At 37.2% G+C, this 20,186-nt stretch overlaps 1 protein-coding gene across 1 annotated transcript in view; it reads left to right on the top strand.

Moving 5' to 3' along the window:
• GAD2 (glutamate decarboxylase 2) overlaps positions 1–20,186 on the top strand; it is an 81,362-nt gene that overhangs the window by 53,567 nt on the left and 7,609 nt on the right. Inside the window, exons 13-15 of the mRNA XM_056800078.1 lie at positions 4,673–4,822; positions 10,915–11,022; positions 13,947–14,036. Coding sequence (XP_056656056.1) covers positions 4,673–4,822; positions 10,915–11,022; positions 13,947–14,036 — 348 coding nt within the window. The remainder of the gene's footprint in view (positions 1–4,672; positions 4,823–10,914; positions 11,023–13,946; positions 14,037–20,186) is intronic.

Here is a 20,186-nt window from a genome sequence, read left to right as displayed (position 1 = left end):
AATAATCCAGTGCTAGAGGTTAGAAAGGCATGATTGACAATAAGACAAGGGGTCCTATATCCAAGAGTATGCCCTACTGAAAAGCTGAACTGCTTCACTAAGAAGCCAAGATAGGGAAGAAAGGAAAAGAAAACCAATGCAAAAAGGTTAGCCTGGTAAACAACTGAGGGATGGAGGGCATGGATATCATGATGAAGACAACGAACAGTGTGAGAGATTGTAAGGGAGAGAGAGAGAGGGAGAGAGAGAGGGAGAGAGAGAAAGAGAGAGAGAGAGAGAGAGAGAGAGAGAGAGAGAGAGAGAGAGAGAGAGAGAGAGAGAGAGATGGAATGATAAAATATTATGATAAGATCAAGGTATTTCAAAGTTCATGTAGTAATCACCTTCAGAAAAGGTAAAGTCACTCCCACTTAGAAAGGGAAAAAATCCAGGATAAGATATTCTTCTAGAGATTTCCTCTTGGGAGAAATTATATTTCATAAAGGAATTCACAGAGAGCATAAAAAGTGGAAAGACCTGGTCTTTGATTCAATGCTGAGGATATTGAGTGTGGATGTTCAAAGCAAAGGAGAAAATAAACCAAGTAAGCCCCCTATTGGATCTAGAAACTTCAATCTCCATCAAGAACAGTCAGAATTTACTTTAGTACTTATTTACTCCCTTCAATCAAAGATATTCAATCATTTCCAGTCTAATTTGGCCATGCCTTGTGAAAACAAAGACCTTATCCTTGAGGAGCTGATATTCTATCAGGGAGGAAAATATATACACAGAGAAATACATACAAAACAAACACTAGATGTGTCAATGAGGGAAACAGTAGCTGCTAGAGTGATCTGGGACTGCCTAAGGAGGGAGGCACCAGGTGAGTTATGGTTGAAAGGAAATTAGGGATTGTAAGAGGGAGAGATGAAGAGAGCAAACATTCCAGGCCATGTGGACCATCTGTGGAAAGGAGACTGAACATTATGTGTGAGAAAAGGACAGTGAGTCTGGACCAAAGAGTAAGTGAAGGAAGGTAATAGATAATAAAACTGGAAATGAAAGTTGGTACCAGGTTGGGAAAGTCTTTAAATGTCAAACATAGATCTTTGTATTCTATCTTAGAGGTATCTGGCAGCCCCTGAAGTTTATTGAGAAGGGAATCATATAATCAAAACTGTACTTAAGGAGAGTTTCTATATCAAGTGTGAAGAATGTGTGTTTTACATCCATGAGAATCCATATGCATTTAGAATTGGCTGATGTAAATGGTACAGATGAGGGGCTGCTTGGTTCAGTATTTGTTGCCCTCTGTAATAACTAACAGAAAAACATACTTATATTTAACTATATTAGTTACAATGATAATAACTCAAATATATATATATATATATAACATTTGAATGTTTGCAAGGCACTTTCTTCCCAACAGTCCATGAGCCAGGTCATGGAAGCCTCATTTTCCCTATTTTACATATAAAGAAACTGAGATTCATAGAGGTAAAGGGGATGTAGTTAGGCATTGTCCTTAGCAACCTTTCCATAGTATACGCCAGGACCAATATCAACCAGGGCATCCTTTCTGGAGATACCCATATCCAGTGTTTAATGGAACAAACTTCATTTAGATTAGCCACCTCCCATCAGAAGAATGGCTTTAGAGAGACATTTCAGTAATTTTTCCTGATGTTTTATATAAATACAATACTAATGCTAATGCTACTGATCCATCACCAAGTGTTAATATGCTTTGAACTGAGTTTCCATTAGGCATAATGGATTATGCTAATTCGCCCCCACTCTTACCTAGTTTATCTCATAAAACTACACATCTACGGTGAGTTGTATAGTCTGGAACTATAAAACAGAATGTGCAATATATGTAGTCAAAAGACCACAGGAGAATGTTGTAAAAAAGAGCCCTAGCCTTGGAGTCAGGAGACTTGGATTCAAATCCCAGTTTTGATACTAAAAGTTATGACAATGAGCAAATCATTTAACTGTCCAAACTACAGTTTTTATCCATAAAATGGGAATAACAATACTTAAATGACTTATGTCATTCTTGTCTGGATGAATATAATAATCTCCAAATTAGTTTTTCTTCTTAAATTGTCTCCCATTTTCAATCCATCTTCTACATAACTGGAAAATTTCCATGCCCAGGGTACTGGTTTGACCATATCATTCATACCCTTGCTCAAGAAGCTTCTGTGACTTCCTTTTGCTTTCAGAATAACATAGAACCTTCTCTGTTTGACATTTAAAAGCCATTTTCAGTTTGGCTCCATTCTAACTTTCCAGGCTCCTTGGACATGACTCTCCTAGGGAAAGTAGCCTATTTCCTGGATTCAACATGCCATCTCTAATCTCTAGCTTTGTACTGGCTCTTCCTCCATGTCTAGAATGCCATCCCTCCTCACCTCCACCTCACAGAATCCCTAAGTTCCTTCAAGGCTCAACTTAAGCACCATTTACTACATGAAACCTATCCTCCTCCATTTACCAGCAACTTTGCCCCAGAAATTACTTGGTATTTTCTTTGTATAAATTTCCTACTTACTTACCAATATAGGTATTAATTTTCTTCAATAGAAGATAAACTCCATGAGGGCAGGGTCAGGTTTATTTTTGTCTTTGTGTATTCAATACCTAGGTCAATGCCTGACACCTAGTATACAAAGAAGATGAATAATTAATGTGTGTTGAATAAATGAATTTAAAATATTATATAAATGTAAATTATTAACATTTTTCCATCTCCAAATGGAAAAGCTTCAATTGACTCTAAATAGGCAGTCAGGTGTCATAGTAAAGAGAATGATAGACCAGGAAGTCCTGAGGTCAAATCCAACCTTTAATACTTACTATGTAACCATGGGCAAGTCAATTAACCTCTGCCTCAGTTTCCTTATATATAAAATTGATACCAATTATTAGGGTAAAATGATAATATTTGTAAAAATATTTGTAAAAATTTAAAGTGACACATGACTCTTGGGATTCAGGACCAGTTATAAAATGTTGGGTGGAATTTCTAGTGAAAAAATTGGCAGTAATGAAAACAAAATACATTTTTAACAGAAAGCATGACACACACCATTCCTTGGGGACAATTCAAAGGCTGAATATCACTACTCATTTTCCATGGTCCGAGGATACTAATGAAAAGCATGGCGTTTGCTTCTGGCAAAATCCCATTACAACTATAATGAATAATTCGGTTTGATCAGGATACTACTCACTTTACTAAAAGATTTTCAAGCTCATCTTGAACTAAGAACATCTTTACTTTTGTTAAATTTTAATATATTAAATAATGGCCATCAACTTAGTCTTTGAAACCATCATTCTCAGAAAGAAAGAAAGAAAAAAAACAACCTAGAAGCAACCATGACGGGGGCAGGGAATTTGGAATGAGACATACCATGGTCATTTGTTGAACCCTAATCCAAATAAAAGCCAAAGTATCCCAATACTCTCCTTTATTCCATTGGACCTGTGAACTCATCCATGGGAGTAGTTCCATGAAATGGAACCTTACAGCCCAGCCATGCTTGCCCATCCTATATGATTCTAAGCCACATCTTCCCATAGTTTTGAGACAAAAGATTAACCCAACATACTATAGTCTTTCCTCATTTTCTTTTGACATCATGAAGATACCAATGGGACACACAGGCTGTCCATCAGTAATCATCCATCCTTCTCACCATAGCCACCCCATCTTCTCTTTCACTCATACATTTATTTGCTGACATCCCTTACTCTACTCAAGAGACGTATATCCCATTTGTTAATTTTTTGATTCAAATCCTACTGTGCTGGAAAAGAATTTATCTTAAGGTCTCTAAAGCTCTGACCACCTAGCTTGGGCTTATGTAGGTAGAGCCAAGCAAGAGATACTTCCAACACCATTCCAAAAAAAAGTCTACCTAAGATGTCCACTAGGTGATGAACTGGTTACCCACAAAGTAAAAGGACCATCCCATGTGGCTCGCATGCACATCTGCACCGAGAAAAAAAGAGTTGAGGATGTGAAGAAACAATTTCTAGATCATCTCTTAAGATCAATTCTCTTTTTAGTCAAAATTTTAAAATATGATGTAAACTACTGAAACTAGGAAATAAATCTATGTATATATTTAGAAACAAAGCCAGAACTTCTGATAGATGCCTTTAAAATCATAATGATAGGGATTGAGAGCCAGGTCTAGAGATAGGAGGACATGGGTTCAAACATGACCTCAGCTACTTCCTAGACAAGTCACATAACTTCCATTGTCTAGCACTTACCACTTTACTGCCTTGGCACCAATATATAGTATTGATTCTAAAATGAAAGGTAAGAATTTTTTTTTAAAGACTGAGACTTTAGGTAGAAAATCAAAACATAAGCATATATCCATGGTTATAATCCAGTAACATTTGACTCTAAGGCCATTCATAAAATACATAAAATTAATTCAATGGTTGACTGTGCCTATGCATTGACCTGTCTTTTCCATTTAGAAAAATTATTCCCATAACTTTCTCTTTAATCCCAAAAGCATGAATCTTTCTGCCCTTATTTTCCAGGTGTCAAGCTATCTCCTTTTTCACAGCAGCAGGATTTATTGTCTTATTATTTCAACCCTGAGCACTGACAAATTTGATGGGATTTCTTTTGCTTTTTCCCTGTTTCTTTAAGGGCTTGATGCAAAGCTGCAACCAGATGCATGCTTCTTACCTCTTTCAACAAGATAAACACTACGACTTGTCTTATGATACTGGAGACAAGGCTTTACAGTGCGGGCGCCATGTTGATGTTTTCAAATTATGGCTAATGTGGAGAGCAAAGGTAAGCAAACATGAGCTTTCAGGGTCCTCCCTATGGACAGAAACCAGATCTGATCTTCTCCATTCTATGCCCTGTGATAAATTAGTCTCGAGACTGAAAATGCCTCCCCCAAGATCGAACCCTTTTCGTCCAGTTGGGTATGTGCATTTTTCTCTACGCCCTCTATGGAGGGGAATAGAATCACTTTTGTGTATGTGTCTTTTAAAAATAAATAGCAAATTGCATCGATAGCTAAGGCATTTAGAAAATGAATCCGTTCTGATTTATAACACAGAACTCTCTGTTCCTCGAGAGCCCCTGTTTTCTGACCTGTTGTTTTTACCGAGTGATTGAACACTGGAATAGATTGATGTAAGGCCATAAATTATACCTTTGAAGAACAGGGGGAAATGCTACAAAAGCTCATTTGTGGCACTGAAAGGGCGGCTGAGCTTTTAAAGAAAAACAACCCTAAGTACTTAATCGTACGTCTTCTGTACCATTTTTTTCTGTTTACCTTATGGGACTTTAACTGTAAGAGAATCACTTGTCTCTCTGCATGTTTGACTTCAGAGCTGAAAATGTGCAGCACTTACTGGGCCTAATTGTAGCTGTCTAACAGCATAAATATTATGTTTAAATGTAATCAGGCCAGAAAAGCCCAAAGATGGTTTTTATTTTAGCCAGATTCCTGACTTAAACATGACAAATCAGTGACCAGCCCACCTGGTCCCATTTTGCATGCTGGGAGCGGTGATTGCAATTATCTTAAACAAAGCAGTATTTTTTGAGGTGTATAATTATTCTTATAGCTATAGAACAGCATATTATATTCTCTCAGGGAGTGTCTAGATGAGTGAACAAAGCATAGTATTGCTGTGAGAACTTTCAACCACCTTCAACTCTGCTCAGTGCAATTAGAGTTCATTCTATTAGTAATTGCATCTACATATATTTTTATATATGACTTTTTTTCAGGGAGAGGTAGGTGGTCTTGACTTGTCATTTCATTAGTGCCGAGTATTTCCTGCCTGGAAACTCCCACTTTAGGCACAAATGAGTTGCCTGTAGCCTTGGAGTTTCTGGAGGTGTTGAGAGACAAAGGGATCTGGCCCAGATGGTCATATCCAGAATGTGTGTTTGTGTGAGGAGCAGAACTCAAATCCACAAGCTTGACCTAATTCTAGCCCCTACCTCATGGCAAAAACCAAATTGTATACATCAACAAACAAATACATATAGACTAGGAATTGAGATGACTCTCTCGAGTGATTTTTTTATTCAATAAATTCCTCCTTCAGTGGGTTGGTATAAATTACAAGAAGAATGTCAATATTGTTGAGTTTTCAGCAGAAAACTTGATCTCCAAACCTCTTCCAGGGTTTCTCAGTTTTGCTTGGTATCCCATGAGTTTTGCCTCTCTTTTCTATGTTGTTTTCATGATTGTGGTGATCACTAAAGACATTTACATGAAAATGAAATCTACATTCCCTAATGGTTCATCCAGCCCTGCTGGAAATATCCCGTGTGAGTACTCCAGCACAGAACTTCACAGCAAGGTTTGGCAGAAATAGTTCAGGTGTCACTGAGGACATCAGGTGGGCGTTTAAAGTCCAACCAGATGAAACCTGGAAAAAAAACCTTGTATTTAGGCAGCTGCAAAAGAGCAACTAGAAACTATGAAAGGAAAGTAAGCGAGCAGATAGCCCAGCTGCAGAATTGCTTCCAGTCAAATGGTTTTAGAGTTTTCCAGGAGATAGCTGAAATTAATTAAAGGATGTAGCTTGCCATCTAAACTTCCATTTAGAACTCTTAAATGGATTTTTGGAAATGTATAAAAATGATGGACAGGTGACTGGCATACCCCCCAAAAAAATAGAAAAGCTAAAGAGATAATATAGTATTTATATTTTTATAGATAGAAAGCGGTCCTTGAAGACCTGAGTTCAAGTCTAATGATATACATGGCTGCGTAATTCTGGGAAAGTCATTTAATTCCTCAGTGATCTAAGCTGTAAAAAAGGTCCTTATTTGCATTGGTACCAGAAGGAATTTCCTCACCTAGAAATCTGTTACACTGATAACATCACAGACCCAACCCATTTCCCAAACAACAACAATAATAATAAATATTTGCTAATATTTATAAAGCATTTTATAGTTTTGTTCAGTTGTTTCAGTCATGTCTAACTCTTCAAGACCGCATTTGAGTTGGGGTTTTTTTTTAGTAAAGATAGCCATTTCCTTCTCCAGTTCATTTTATAAATGAAGAAACTAAGACAAACAGAACTAAGTGACTTGCCCAGCTAGTAAGTGTCTGAGAAGATTTGAACTCAGGTCTGACTCAGTCCACTGCACCATATAGGAGCCACTTTATATTTTTAAAAATGCTTTACATATATTCTCTAATTCAATATAAAATGATAATTAATAATAATAGCAATCAAGCCAATTAGTTTATGTGTAGATGGAGTATTGAAGTGATACATGCTATATAAAAATCTCCTCCAGGTTACAGAAAATTAAACTCCTTTCCCAAGAGAAGTTGATGCTAGAAAATTGGAGCCCCCTTGCCTAGCTTCAGAAGGCAATGTGACGTACCACAGAAAATCAAACTGAATAATGATAATAATCTATTCAGTATTTTGTTATTCAACATAATTGAGGAATGGGATTTGGGGGTTAATAGTACTACTTTCTACTTAATAGGAACTAATGATATCATTTATTACCTATTTTTTAAAGCAGCATGGTTGGTGGAAATGACTGGATTTGGGGTCAGAGGACCTGGGTTTGGATCCCACTACTGTTAACTGTGTGACCTTGGGCAAATATATTGACTTTTCTAGACCACACTTACAAAAAAGAAAGGGGTTGATAATTTCTAATACCCTTTCCAGCACAAAATCTCATGAATCTCTATATCTCATATACAAATATATATATGATAAATTCTCTATTAATATGACTATATATAGCTATGTGGAGGTGCTAGAGAGGATAAGATAGAGTCAGGAGGCTCTAGGTTCAAATCTCACCTTTGAGGATTACTACTTCTATAACCCTGAGCATATCATTTTACAAGATATAAAATAAGGTCATTCATATTTTAATTAAGCCCAAGTAAAAGTCTAGACTTGGGGAATGCAGAAAGAGTCAACTCAAGTATACACTAAAATATGTGCTTGTTTGTGTTGGCATTATACTTGTCTGTTTCTGCTTATTACAATGTGAAGCTCTGTGACAACAACAACTGTCTTACATTTCTATTTGCATCTCTAAATACGTGCTTTACACATATTTTGAACTTAGGAAATGCTCTTTGCATTCATTCATTGGCATTTTAAAATTAGAAAATGATAAATCACTAATGGCAATTATCTTGCAATATATAAGACATTTTGCTTAAACCCGAATTGTACAAAAAGTAAATTTCATTCTTCCAATGTGTGAGAAACAAACAGTTGTTTTTTGAAAACCCTACAGGAAGATCTGGGTTCAAGTCACACTTCCTACTGACTGAATGATCCTGGACAAGTCACTTAGCACATCACTTAAATCTTAGTTCTCTAAGCCAGTGGTCTCAAAAAGACACTAAGCTATTCATAAAAATTCCTGTCAGCTGAATATTGACTTAGAAAACTACATATTAACATTTTCTATGTTCTGTTATATTTCTATTTATTTTTTAAAATATTTCCCAATTATAGTTTAATCTGGCATAGCTGCATTCGGCAATACTAGTCTGTTTGACACCTAGCTCTAGCCACACTTCTTAAAGACTAAAAATTTCAAAGGAAGTGCAGAGGTAGAGGGATTTTCTTCATCTGTTGTTATTATTGAGTCCTTTTAGTCATGTCAGACTCTGAGTTGAAGTTTTCTTGGAAAAAATACTAGCAGTTTGCCATTTCCTTCGCCAGCTTATTTTTACAGATGAGGAAACTGAGGCAAATGGGGTTAAATGACTTGCTCACAGTCACATAGCCAATAAGTGTCTGAGACCAGATTTGAACTCATGAAGATGAATCACCCTGATTCTGATCCTCTGGGTTACCTCCTTCATCAAGGAGTTCCTTCTATGACTGAAAGCCATGGGGCCATCCCTATCCCCATCCCCACTATTTGTCAGGTGCTGTGCTAGGTAATGGAGTTGGTTTTAGGAAACTTCAAAATAATAATCAAATTAATTCCACATTAGCAAAATTCCTGTCTCAAGCATCTTAGCTTTAGGGATCCAGCAATGGATTCTGCAGGTGTCAGAGAACAGGACTCAGAAGACAAGAGGTTTGAAAACCAGCTAAGTAACTAGGAAGCATGGGAGTCCTGGTATTTCTTGTCTTCCTCTTCACCGTGGCTTAGTGGAGAACTACCAGATTTCTTACAAGTTTCAGAGACCAATGTTTGGGTGCTGTTGAGCTCAAATTGGTATGTTCCCTTGCATAATTATAGACATTCTATTCAAGAAGCCCTCATTCCCCATCTACAAAGAAAAGTGAATTCTAAGTGGATTCCATTGGACCAAGTACTGGGAGCTAGTGGTTGAAGAGCAATAGTACTTTTCTATAGAGAAGTAGCCAACTTCTGGAGATTTGTCCCTCCAGACAAGAGGTTGAGGCAGGGGAGACAAAGAAGAGAAATAGGCATGGCTAATAGCCTTAGCAGAGTGACCTGACCATCTGCATTGCTTCCTGGTATATCTATGGAAGAATTCTTCTTACTAAGACAGACTAGTTAGTCTGGGCACAAAGAGATTTCAAGTGGACTCTCCAAAGACTAAGGATCTGTTTATTCCATGAAAAGTCTTTAGCTGACCTTCATAAATTATTTCTAAAATCCTGGGGGCAATGAAGTGGCAATACTGGCTCATGCCCCGACTACCTCTGTCTTTTATAATCAATAGGAGGGTGGACACTTCCTATTGTGCCCTCAAGAGCTTTGGCATTCTTTTTTCTTTGTGAATGGTCACCATGGTGTGTATGCTAAATTTGGAGTCAAGGGGCTTTGAGGTTAAATGATTTAGCCAGGGTCACACAATAAGTTGATGACAAAGATAGGAGCAGGGTTAATTCAGAGACTAAATCTTTCTCCCTTAATTACTGACTCATCCCAGCCCTGGTTCTGATCAGTCTATAATTCCTAGAGCTGATTTGGACCCATTCCACAACGATCTAGACTTCCACTTGGAAGAGAAACATTTGGCCAACCCAAGGGCTATGCTAAGAGGACCCAGACTTCTAGATGAATCCCAAATAATTGGAAGCTCCAACAATTCCTCTGGGGTCAGTGAGGCATGGCTCCCCGATGACCAGAACATTCAAATATAGGCAGGGCTAAACTAGAATCCACCATTCTCCTGCATTGGACGGGATGAAGAAGCATTCCTCAGAACATGTGATGTCACATTGACTTGGCTTTTTGAACTCCATTTACTACAGATTGTGTTTCCATTGTTAAGAGACAATGCCATGTGTCTGTGTCTTTTCTGAGCCAGACCAGACGAAGTTAGACTATAAACAGGAAAATTATCACTTTGGGTTATCCATCTCGGTCTAATTATTGTTAGAACCACATTACATGTCCCTGTTTCATGGGTAGTAGCTATTTTCTAAGTCATTCTGTTGGCACTCAATAAATGTTAAGGAATGAAAGTGAAAAGTCATTTAAAAGCACTTCACTAGAGTGTGCCCTAGGGTTAATCAATAGAGGACCAAAGCTACTTGGAAGGAGGATCATAAATGTAGATGTGGTGAGTACTTTAAAAGCATCCCGTCCAGCCCTTTCATTTTAAATATGAGAAAACGGAGACCCAGCAAAGCTAATTAACTTGTTATGGGTTACAGAGCTAGTCAACTGCAAATCTGGGATTTGAACCCAGGCCCTCTGACTCCAAATTCATCATTCTCTCCACAATATCACAATGCCTATTTTATACAGTTGCAGGGCTATATCCAGGGACTTCAGAAACACCATAACTTTTGAGTAGATTGCTATAGAAGCAGTAAAGAAAAGTTGGAATTTGACTTCTGGAGTCTGCGTGGACTTTTTCCAGCTCTGACTGAGAGCTCCCTTTTCCCCCATTAGGGTCTAACTAAATTTTTTTCTCCTTCTCTTAGGGAACCATTGGATTTGAAGCCCAGGTTGATAAGTGTTTGGAGCTGGCAGAGTATTTATACAATCTTATAAAAAACAGAGAAGGATACAAAATGGTGTTTGATGGAAAGGTATGGCTACATTCTGATTTACATAATCCTAAATGTTTCAACTAATTCCTCTTTATTCCAAATGATAACTTTTTTAAACCCATACCTTCTGCCTTAGAATCAATGCAAATATGGGTTCCAATGCAGAAGAACAGTAAAGGCTAGATAATTAGAATTAAGTGACTTGCCCAGGGTCACATATCTAGGAAGAATCTGAGACCAGATTTGAACTCTGGTCCTCCCAGCTCCAGGGCCAGCACTCTATCCACTGACCCAACTAACTGCCCCTCATATAACAACTTCTTGATGCCTAAAGTCTATCTTTCAGGTGTCTTGGGTAAATCATTTCAGCAGAGCAGTGCATGGGATGATAGTATCCATGATCCAGGATGATCACTTTAATGGTACATTCATAAGATGCAGAGGCTACAAAAGGTATTACCTAGGTGTTATCCTTGACTCTTCCCTCTCTCCTCCACCATGTGCAATCACTTGTTAAATTCTATTTATTCTCCACCCCCTTCCCTCCTTTGGCACTGCTTTCACTTTGGTGACTACCTCATGCCTAGACTATTCCAATAGCTTTTGGGGAGGGGGAAATGAAAAAATCATGAGTAAACTTTGAGTTTAATTCTATTCTATTCTATTCATAAATCTAAAAACATTTATGAGTATTAATTATCTGGCATATAGGTTACATAAACACTGACATTTCCATTACTGAGTTAAAATACCATGGTCTCGGTTATAAAGGGAATATTATTTCATATGCTGAAAGAGGTTTTATTTATTTTTAATTTAAATTTTTTATTTAATTAATTTAGAATATTTTTCCATGGTTACATGAATCATGTTCTTTCCCTCCCCTCCTCCCATCCCCCTCCCATAGCCAACACTAAATTCCACTGGGTTTTACTTGTGTCATTGATCAAGACCTATTTTCATATTATTGATATTTGCACTAGGGTGATCATTTAGAGTCTACATCCCCAATCATATCCCCATTGAACCATGTGATCAAGCAGTTGTTTTTCTTCTGTGTTTCTATTCCCACAGTTCTTCTTCTGGATGTAGATAGTGTTCTTTCTCATAAGTCTCTAAAAGAAGTTTATTAAAGATCTATTAATCCGATTTATTTTTTGATACTTTATAGAACATATTCATTAGAATACCAAATTATGATCAATGAATTTCATTTGTTCATATGAATATGTATACATTTATTTCTCAATTTAATCTTTCTAAAGCATAGACCTGACCATGTCATATACATGCCCTATTATATAAGTTCTCCAGGAGCTTCCTACTGCCTTCAGCATCAAATATAACAGTAACTTTGGCTTTTAAAGCCCTTCCCAAACCAGTCCCTTCCTACCTTTTCAGGTTTCTTATACCTTACTCCCCTCTTATTCTATATAGAAGCAAGAAATAGCATTTTGAATTGGGGAGCAGTCTAAAGTTCATTTTGGAGGCAGCTAAGTGGTTCAGTAGATAGAGAGCTTGGTGGAGATAGGAGGTCCTAGGTTCAAATACAGCCTCAGATACTTCCTGGCAATGTGTCCCTGGGCAAGTCACAACTTCCATTGCCTAGCCCTTACACTCACCTGCCTTAGAACCAATACTTAGTATCTACTCTAAGACAGCCAACAAGGGTTTGGTTTTTTTAAGTTCATTTTGGATATAACATATAGTGAATTAAAATCAAGATCAAAAAGTAAGTTGTAGCCAAATTGTAAAGAATGTTGAATGCCATTAGAGGGATTTGTGTTTTATTCTGAGGCCAACAAAAGACCAAGTTTTTTTTTTTAATAATATTTCACTTTTCCCCCAATTACATGTAAAAACAATTTAAAGTTCATTTTTTTAAAATTTTTGAGTTCTAGCTTCTCTCCTTCCTCTCCTCTTCCCTGAGACTGTAAGTGATTGGATACAGATTTTACATGTAAAATCCATGGATGATTTGTGATCAGGGCAATACCACGGCCATACCTATGCCTTGGGAATATAACACTGTTAGCTGTGTAGCTGTATATCCCCCCAAGTTTACCAGATTAAATAGGGAAGAGACTAGAGGCAAATTAGAAGGCTATTACCATAAACAAGACAAGTTATAATGAGGGTCAAGAATGGTGGCAGAAAGAATGAAGAGAAAGGGACAGACATGTGAAAGGGAACTGATAGGTCTTGGAAAAAAAAATTAGATACAGGAGATGAGATGGGGCAAAGTGTATCATCTAACCCCATTTTCCAGTGTGGTTTTACCAATTTCTATCCCTCCCCTCATTCATCCTGGAATATTTTTTTCCTAGATAAGTATGCCACGTAGCCAAGCAAGTCCATTCCTCAATATAGGCACCTCACATAATCCCCCATACAATATTTATAGAACAAAGCAGACCAACGCCAGAGAGAGATATTATTAGGATGGTGTCTCCATAATTTTTTTTAAGACTGGATCTATCTCACCCAGGCTGGAAGTCAGCTACAGAAGCTACTCTTGGACCCAGTTCCCCTTCTGATTGACATAGAAACTTCCACCTGCTCCACTCTGGATTTCGACCAGTTTATCATTTCCTTAGGCAGCCCAGTCTCCTCTCCCCAGTTCCAGTGGGCTTACATATTAATGCCAAACTTAGTAAAGACACCTAATGAGCAAAGCCCACCACTATTCAGAACTCCTGAGCCCAAGAGAACCGCCATTCTTAGCCTTCCTAGTAACTGGGATTATGAATGTATGTCACCCTACCTGGATCTACTGAATTGTTATAAACATCGTACATAAGATAGACCCTGTCATTCATTCATTAAATATTCTCGCTGTTAACATGCTGGTGATCAGTAGTTGTTTTACAGAGCATAGAGCAAAGAATACTGTTTTAGCAATCATTGGTCCTAACTTACTTTAAATATCAATTATGAGACTAAGTCCATTTTTTTCCATTTAGCCTCAGCACACAAATGTCTGCTTCTGGTATATCCCCCCAAGTTTACGGCACATGGAAGACAATGAAGAAAGAATGAGCCGCCTTCTAAAGGTAAATGATTCATGCGTTCCTGTGATACATATAGTGGGCTTTCTACCTATGTATATATGGATAGTATATGTATGTATACACATAGTGAACAATAAGAGAAATATGACATCCATACATTGATTTTCCAATTGAATTATTCTACACTGTTTTCTAAGTATAGGATGCTAGGTGACCTAAAAGTAGCAGGAAAGATTCCTGATAATGAAGAGGCAAGACCATTATGAAGACTAGGCAGGGTATTCCAAGGAAGACAGATCAAAAGTCATTATACCTAGTCTATATATAGAAACAAGAAGACAGACTTCTAGATAGCAAAAGCAGATTTCTAGACCTACCTAGCCTTATCCTCATGAAGACATTTTTAAGTGTATTATTTACTTTATTTCATTCTGTATTATTTCATTCTTTAAAATGTTTTATTCCAAATTCAAGCAATATATCAAGTTTACACATGAAGTCCTACAAAACTTAATTAGTCATGTCACAAAAAAGCAAGAAAACATTATGTTTCAATTTGCACTCAGATTTCATCAGTGCTGTCCTTCTGGAAGAGGTATTTTTTCATCATGAGTCCTTCAGAATTGGGTCATTAGAGTGATCAGAGTAACTAAGTTGTTCACAATTTATCATCATTGCAATATTTCTATTACTGTGTACAGTGATCTCCTGGTTCTGTTCATTTCACTCTGCATTAATTCATATATATATATATACATATATATATATATATATATGCATATATATATATATATATCTTCCCAGGTTTTTCTGAAACTATCATGCTCATCATTTCTAATGGCATAATATACCAAAACTTATTCGGCCATTCCCCAGTTGGTGGGCATCCCCTCATCTTCCAGTTCTTTGCTACTACAACAAGAGATGCTATCAATATTTTTGTACATATAGGTCTTTCCCTTTTTATATGATCTCTTTGGGATATAGTCCTAGCAGTGGTATTGCTAAGTGAAAAGGTATGCACATTTTTATAGTCCTTTGGGCATCATTCCAAACTACATTCCATAATGGCTTGATCCATTTATAAAAAAGAGATGTTTTAATTTGTATTTCACTAATCATTATCATTTTGGACCGTGTTTATGTGACTCAATAGCTTTGATTTCTTTTTCTGAAAACTGCCTGTTCGTATCCCTTGACTATCAGTTAAAGAATGGCTCTTATTTTTAGAAATTTTACTCAGTTCCCTATATATTTGAGAAATGAGACCTTTAGAAGTGAAACTTTTTGTGAATATTTTGTTACTTCATTGTCTATGACACCTTTTAGTTTCCTCAATGATCTCTTTTAGTTGTCTATTTTTGCTTTTGCTTTGTCTGAGATCATTATTGCTACCCTGCTTTCTTTATTTCAGTTGAAGTATAATAGATTCTGCTCCAACCCCTTATTTTAATTCTATGTGTGTCTTTCAGTTTCAAGTGTATTTCTTATAAACCATATATTGATGGATTCTGGTTTTTAATCCATTCTGCTATCTGCTTCCATTTCATGGGTGAGTTCATTTCATTTGTATTCACAGTTGTTGATTACTGTGTATTTCTCTCCGTCCTATTTTCTTCTGCTTATCCTGCTCTAGATTTTTAAGTTGTCCCTCCTCAAAAAGCCTGTTTTGCTTCTATCTACTTCTTCCCTTAATCAACCTTCCCTTTAACTGCCTCCCACATTTCTCTTATCCCTTTCCCCTCCTAATTCCCTTTTGGAGTAAGATGGATTTCTTTGCCCAATTTTGTGTGTGTGTACACACACACACACACACACACACACACACACACATATTCCTACTTTGGGGACCAATTCAGATGAAATTGAGGTTCAAGCATTGCCTGCCATCACCTGCATTTTCCTCTCTACTATAAAAATGCTTCCTTCAGCACCTCCTTTATGTGAGATAATTTTCCCCACTTTCCCATTCTTCCTTTTCCTTCATATTTCTCCCAGTGTATCCCTCTTTCCACACTCCATTTTCTTAGATCACTCCAATATAACTAATTCATTCCCATGCTCTCTGTTGTAACAGTTAAAATTTAGGGGAGACTGAGGCAGGTAGAAATTAGTTTCTCTCTGCAAGGAGTATTATATTTTTATGAGGTTTATTAAAGGTTAAGGATTAAAGAAAATACAGAATAAGAAAGCACATGCCTAGGCCAGAGAGGCCTAGACAAGATAACCCACATCATGAAAGAGACGCATCTGCTCCAAAACAGAAGTCCAAAAAAAGCCTGAGCCTATTCACAACCAGGTTTAAATACCCCATCTCACTCTAAGCCCAAGGGAGAATTCAGTGAGATTAGAGGGCATTCTGGGGAAGTGGAGCAAGGATTTCTGGGGATTGAAGTCCTGGATTCGAGTCTACTTTTTACACTGTCTACCTTAAATTCTTCTAAAAGCCTAATAACGATAAAGTTCTTAGGAGTTACATGTATCATCTTCCCATATAGAAATGTAAAGGTAAATTAGTTTAACCATATTGAATCTTCTTTACTCTCTTTTATGTTTCTCTTTTTATGCTTCTTATGAGTCTTATGTTCAAATGTCAGATTTTCTATTTAGCTTGGGTTTTTTCATTAGGAATGCTTAACAGTCCTCTGTTTCATGAAATAACTATTTTTCTCCTGAATGATTATACTCAGTTTTACTAGGTAAGTTACTCTTGTTTGTAAACTCAGTTCCTTTGCTTTCCAGAGTATTATATTCTAATTCTAATAATTCTAATTCTGCTCCTTTAACATGGAAGCTGCTAAATCTTGTGTCATTCTGACTGTGGCTCCACAACATTTGAATGATTTCTTTCTGTCTGCTTGCAATATTTTCTTCTTAACTTGGGAGCTCTGGAATGGGGCTATAATATTCCTAGGGGTTTTCATCTGGGGATCTCTTTCAAGAGATAATCAGTGGGTTCTTTCCATTTCTGTTTACTCTCTAGACACAAGACATCAAAGCAAGTTTCCTTTAGAATTTCTTGAAATATGATTCCCAAGCTCTTTTTTTATCATGGTTTCAGGCAACCCAATTAATCTTAAAATATCTCCCCTAAATGAATTTTTCAAGGTCAATTTTTTGTGATAGATAGTTCACATTTTCTTCTATTTTTTCATTCTTTTGACTTTGATTATTTCTTGATGTTTCACAGAGTCATTAGCTTCCACTTGTCCAATTCTAAATTTTTAAAGAATCATTTTCTTCAGTGAGTTTTTGTACTGCTTTTTCCATATGACCTTACTGCTTTTAAAGATTTTTTTCTTCAGTGAACTTTTGTTTCTCTTTTACTATTTGGCCAATTCTATTTTAAGGTATTATTTTCTTTGATATTTTTGAGCCTTTTTTAAATCAAGTTGTTAATTCTCTTTTCATAAGTTTCTTTTTATCATTCTCATTTCTTTTCCCAATTTTCCTTCTACCACTCATCTTTTTCTTTAACTCTTTCAGGAATTCCTGTTGGGCTTCTGTTCAATTTGTAGAGGTTTTTTTTTTTACTTTGAGGCTTTGCTTATAGCTGTTTTCATATTGCTGTCTTCAAAGTCTGTGTTTTGGTCTTCCTTGTCACCATTACTATTTTTATGATCAGGTTCTTTTATTGTTTGTCATTTTTCTAGCCTATTTATTGACTTTGAATTTTTGTTAAAGGTAGGCTCTGCTCCTGTGTGGATGGGTAAGCCCTGTCCCAAGCTTCAAGCTTTTTCTTGGTGCTATTTTAAGAACTAGTTCTGGGGGGGGGGTGTCCTGGAAATTTTTGGTGATTCTAAGGAGGTATTATCTCAAGAGAAGTATAATCACTCCTTTCCTGTTCTACACTTGTGTTCTAAACTTAGGAAGGGTCCATGCTCCCTCACAACCACAAGCTCTAGTGGTCCTCTCAACTCTAGAATTTCAACTAGGGCCCTTGCTCCCTTGTGACCAAGGAAGCCAGTGACCACAACCACTCCTCTCTGCCCTGTGACTGTGGCTCAGAATTGCATGTGCCTAATGGAATTGCCAAACAGCATCTAGTTGTGAACCCAGGGTCAGCTCAGGGTTCATTGTAATCTCTTTCTGACTAATTATCTGATCTCCTTCCTATCTCTGAGCAATAAGAGTTTCCAAATCTGCTGCTGCTATTGTAGCCACATCCAAGACCTACTGCTGCTTTTACCAACTTGCATCTTCTGGTTCCTACCAATGTAAAGGATAATTTTAGCGTTGTGACCTAAACTATATTAATTACTGGTTGCCATGGGATATCCCAAATAAAATACCCAAGACAGCTGGAAATGTATGGTGATTTTAATTAATATAATGGAAAGAAATTAAGAAGAAGGGAGAAGGAAAAGATATAGGATTTCTCCCGCCTGACTTGTGCCAGGGGGAAGATTAGAGACTGTAGGAAGATAAAGTTTTGGAGAGTAAAAGAGGAAGGAATAAGCCTGAACTCCAAGAGGGCTCAGCCAAGATGCCTGAAGTCAAATTAGCTCAAGGGCACACTTACCGCCAAAACCCAGACAAATAGCTGCCACCACGCCAAGATGTTGGAACGCTTAGCATGCTGCCAGCCAGAGCAACCTCTCTGGGTAAAGAGACCTATGAGAGGAAGCCCTGCGAAAATACCTAGACAATTCTACCTCACTTCCCTGCATCTCCTCTGCACCAATGGTAGCCTAAGCTTGACTTAAGACAGCCCAGGGGTCTGTCAGCTGTTTCTGATTTGTCATTTTCTCTATCAAAGGCCATCCTCCTATACATACACTCAATCCTCAAGCATGGTCACAGACATTCCCAATTTTGTTAGACAACGCAGGGTGGAGTAATACAAAGTTCCCAAGACATCCCTGATTTTGTTAGACTAAGCATCTTCATTGTTACAAATCAGGAGATAGCTAAATCCAGTCTTCACACCAAAGTGGCACAGACCTCTCCTGTCAATCTCTTAAATTGTCTTAGACTGGAAAAAATGCCTCAACCTGACTTTTTGTTGGTTATGCTGCCCCAAAATTCAATTTAACATGTTATTTTAAAGTTGTTTTAGAGGGACATGTTGGGAGAGTTCAGCTAGATTGCTGCTTCTACTGTGTCATTCTTCCTGAATAGAATTAAGATGAAAATCTATCCATGTTAGAAAACAAGATTGAGATAACATAAGGGACTTACTCTGACACTGAAGAAGCAAAGGACCTGGTGATAGGTTACTGATTATGATATAGAAAGACCCATATGGAGTAGGGATAGAAGAGTAGTAACAGATGGCTCTATTCAGAAATGCCATTATTCAGTCTTGAAAAGCACTTCCTCTTGAGTCACAAGAAAGATATAGTGATAATAATGTCTCTGGTTCCTTTAGTCTTCATTACACTCAGTCATTATCTCCAACTCTTCTGTTGCTTTAATATGGTCCATTATTATTTGAAAGGTTTACAAATGGATGGGAATAGATCTAAAAATAAAGAATTCAGCAACATCGGGCATTTTCTTTTAGGAAGGATATACTACTCTTTTTTGAATATTGAGGAGTAGAGAAGGAAGAGGGAATTTGGCTAATGAGTGTAGCCTTTAAAGTTCAAGATTAGTTTTTTTCCTCTTTCATTGTTGCTGTTGTAAAAACCTTTAGCAAACTTTAAGAGAGGTGAATGGTATAGAGGATAGAGAGGCCAACCTTGACATAAGAAAAAAGATGGCCCAAGTTCTACTTTTGACATATATAGGCTGGTTATATGACTGTGGGCAAGACATTTCATCTCAGTGTACAAAGCAACTCTCTTAAATCTACAAATTATCAGTGGGCATGAAATAAGAGACAGACAGACAGACAGACAGAGACAGACAGAGAGAAATAAAATTTTCTGAACTCTATCATGCTACCTCTCAAAGCTAATTAAAGGTGTGTTAACATCACATGATTTGTAACTACAAAGTAGAAACAGATTTTCTATGCTTTTTCTCCTGCCTAGTTCTGGCTACTTTAATATAAGCCCTCTTTGAGAAAGCAAATGTTGACTCAAGCAAGGGAAATGTTCACTGGCCCTTATTTTAACAAGCATGAGAAAGGTAATGGACCAGAAGTAAAGAATGATCCCCTAGCAGTCTTCATCTCCATTTCTACAGCCCCATAAGGTTCTTGTTGAGTAGATCTCCAATGAATTCTCAGTTTGAAGGAAAGGGGAG

This window comes from Monodelphis domestica, chromosome 5 (assembly GCF_027887165.1).
Source record: "Monodelphis domestica isolate mMonDom1 chromosome 5, mMonDom1.pri, whole genome shotgun sequence".
NCBI lineage: Eukaryota > Metazoa > Chordata > Mammalia > Didelphimorphia > Didelphidae > Monodelphis > Monodelphis domestica.
This window is presented reverse-complemented; position numbering and strand designations above follow the sequence as displayed.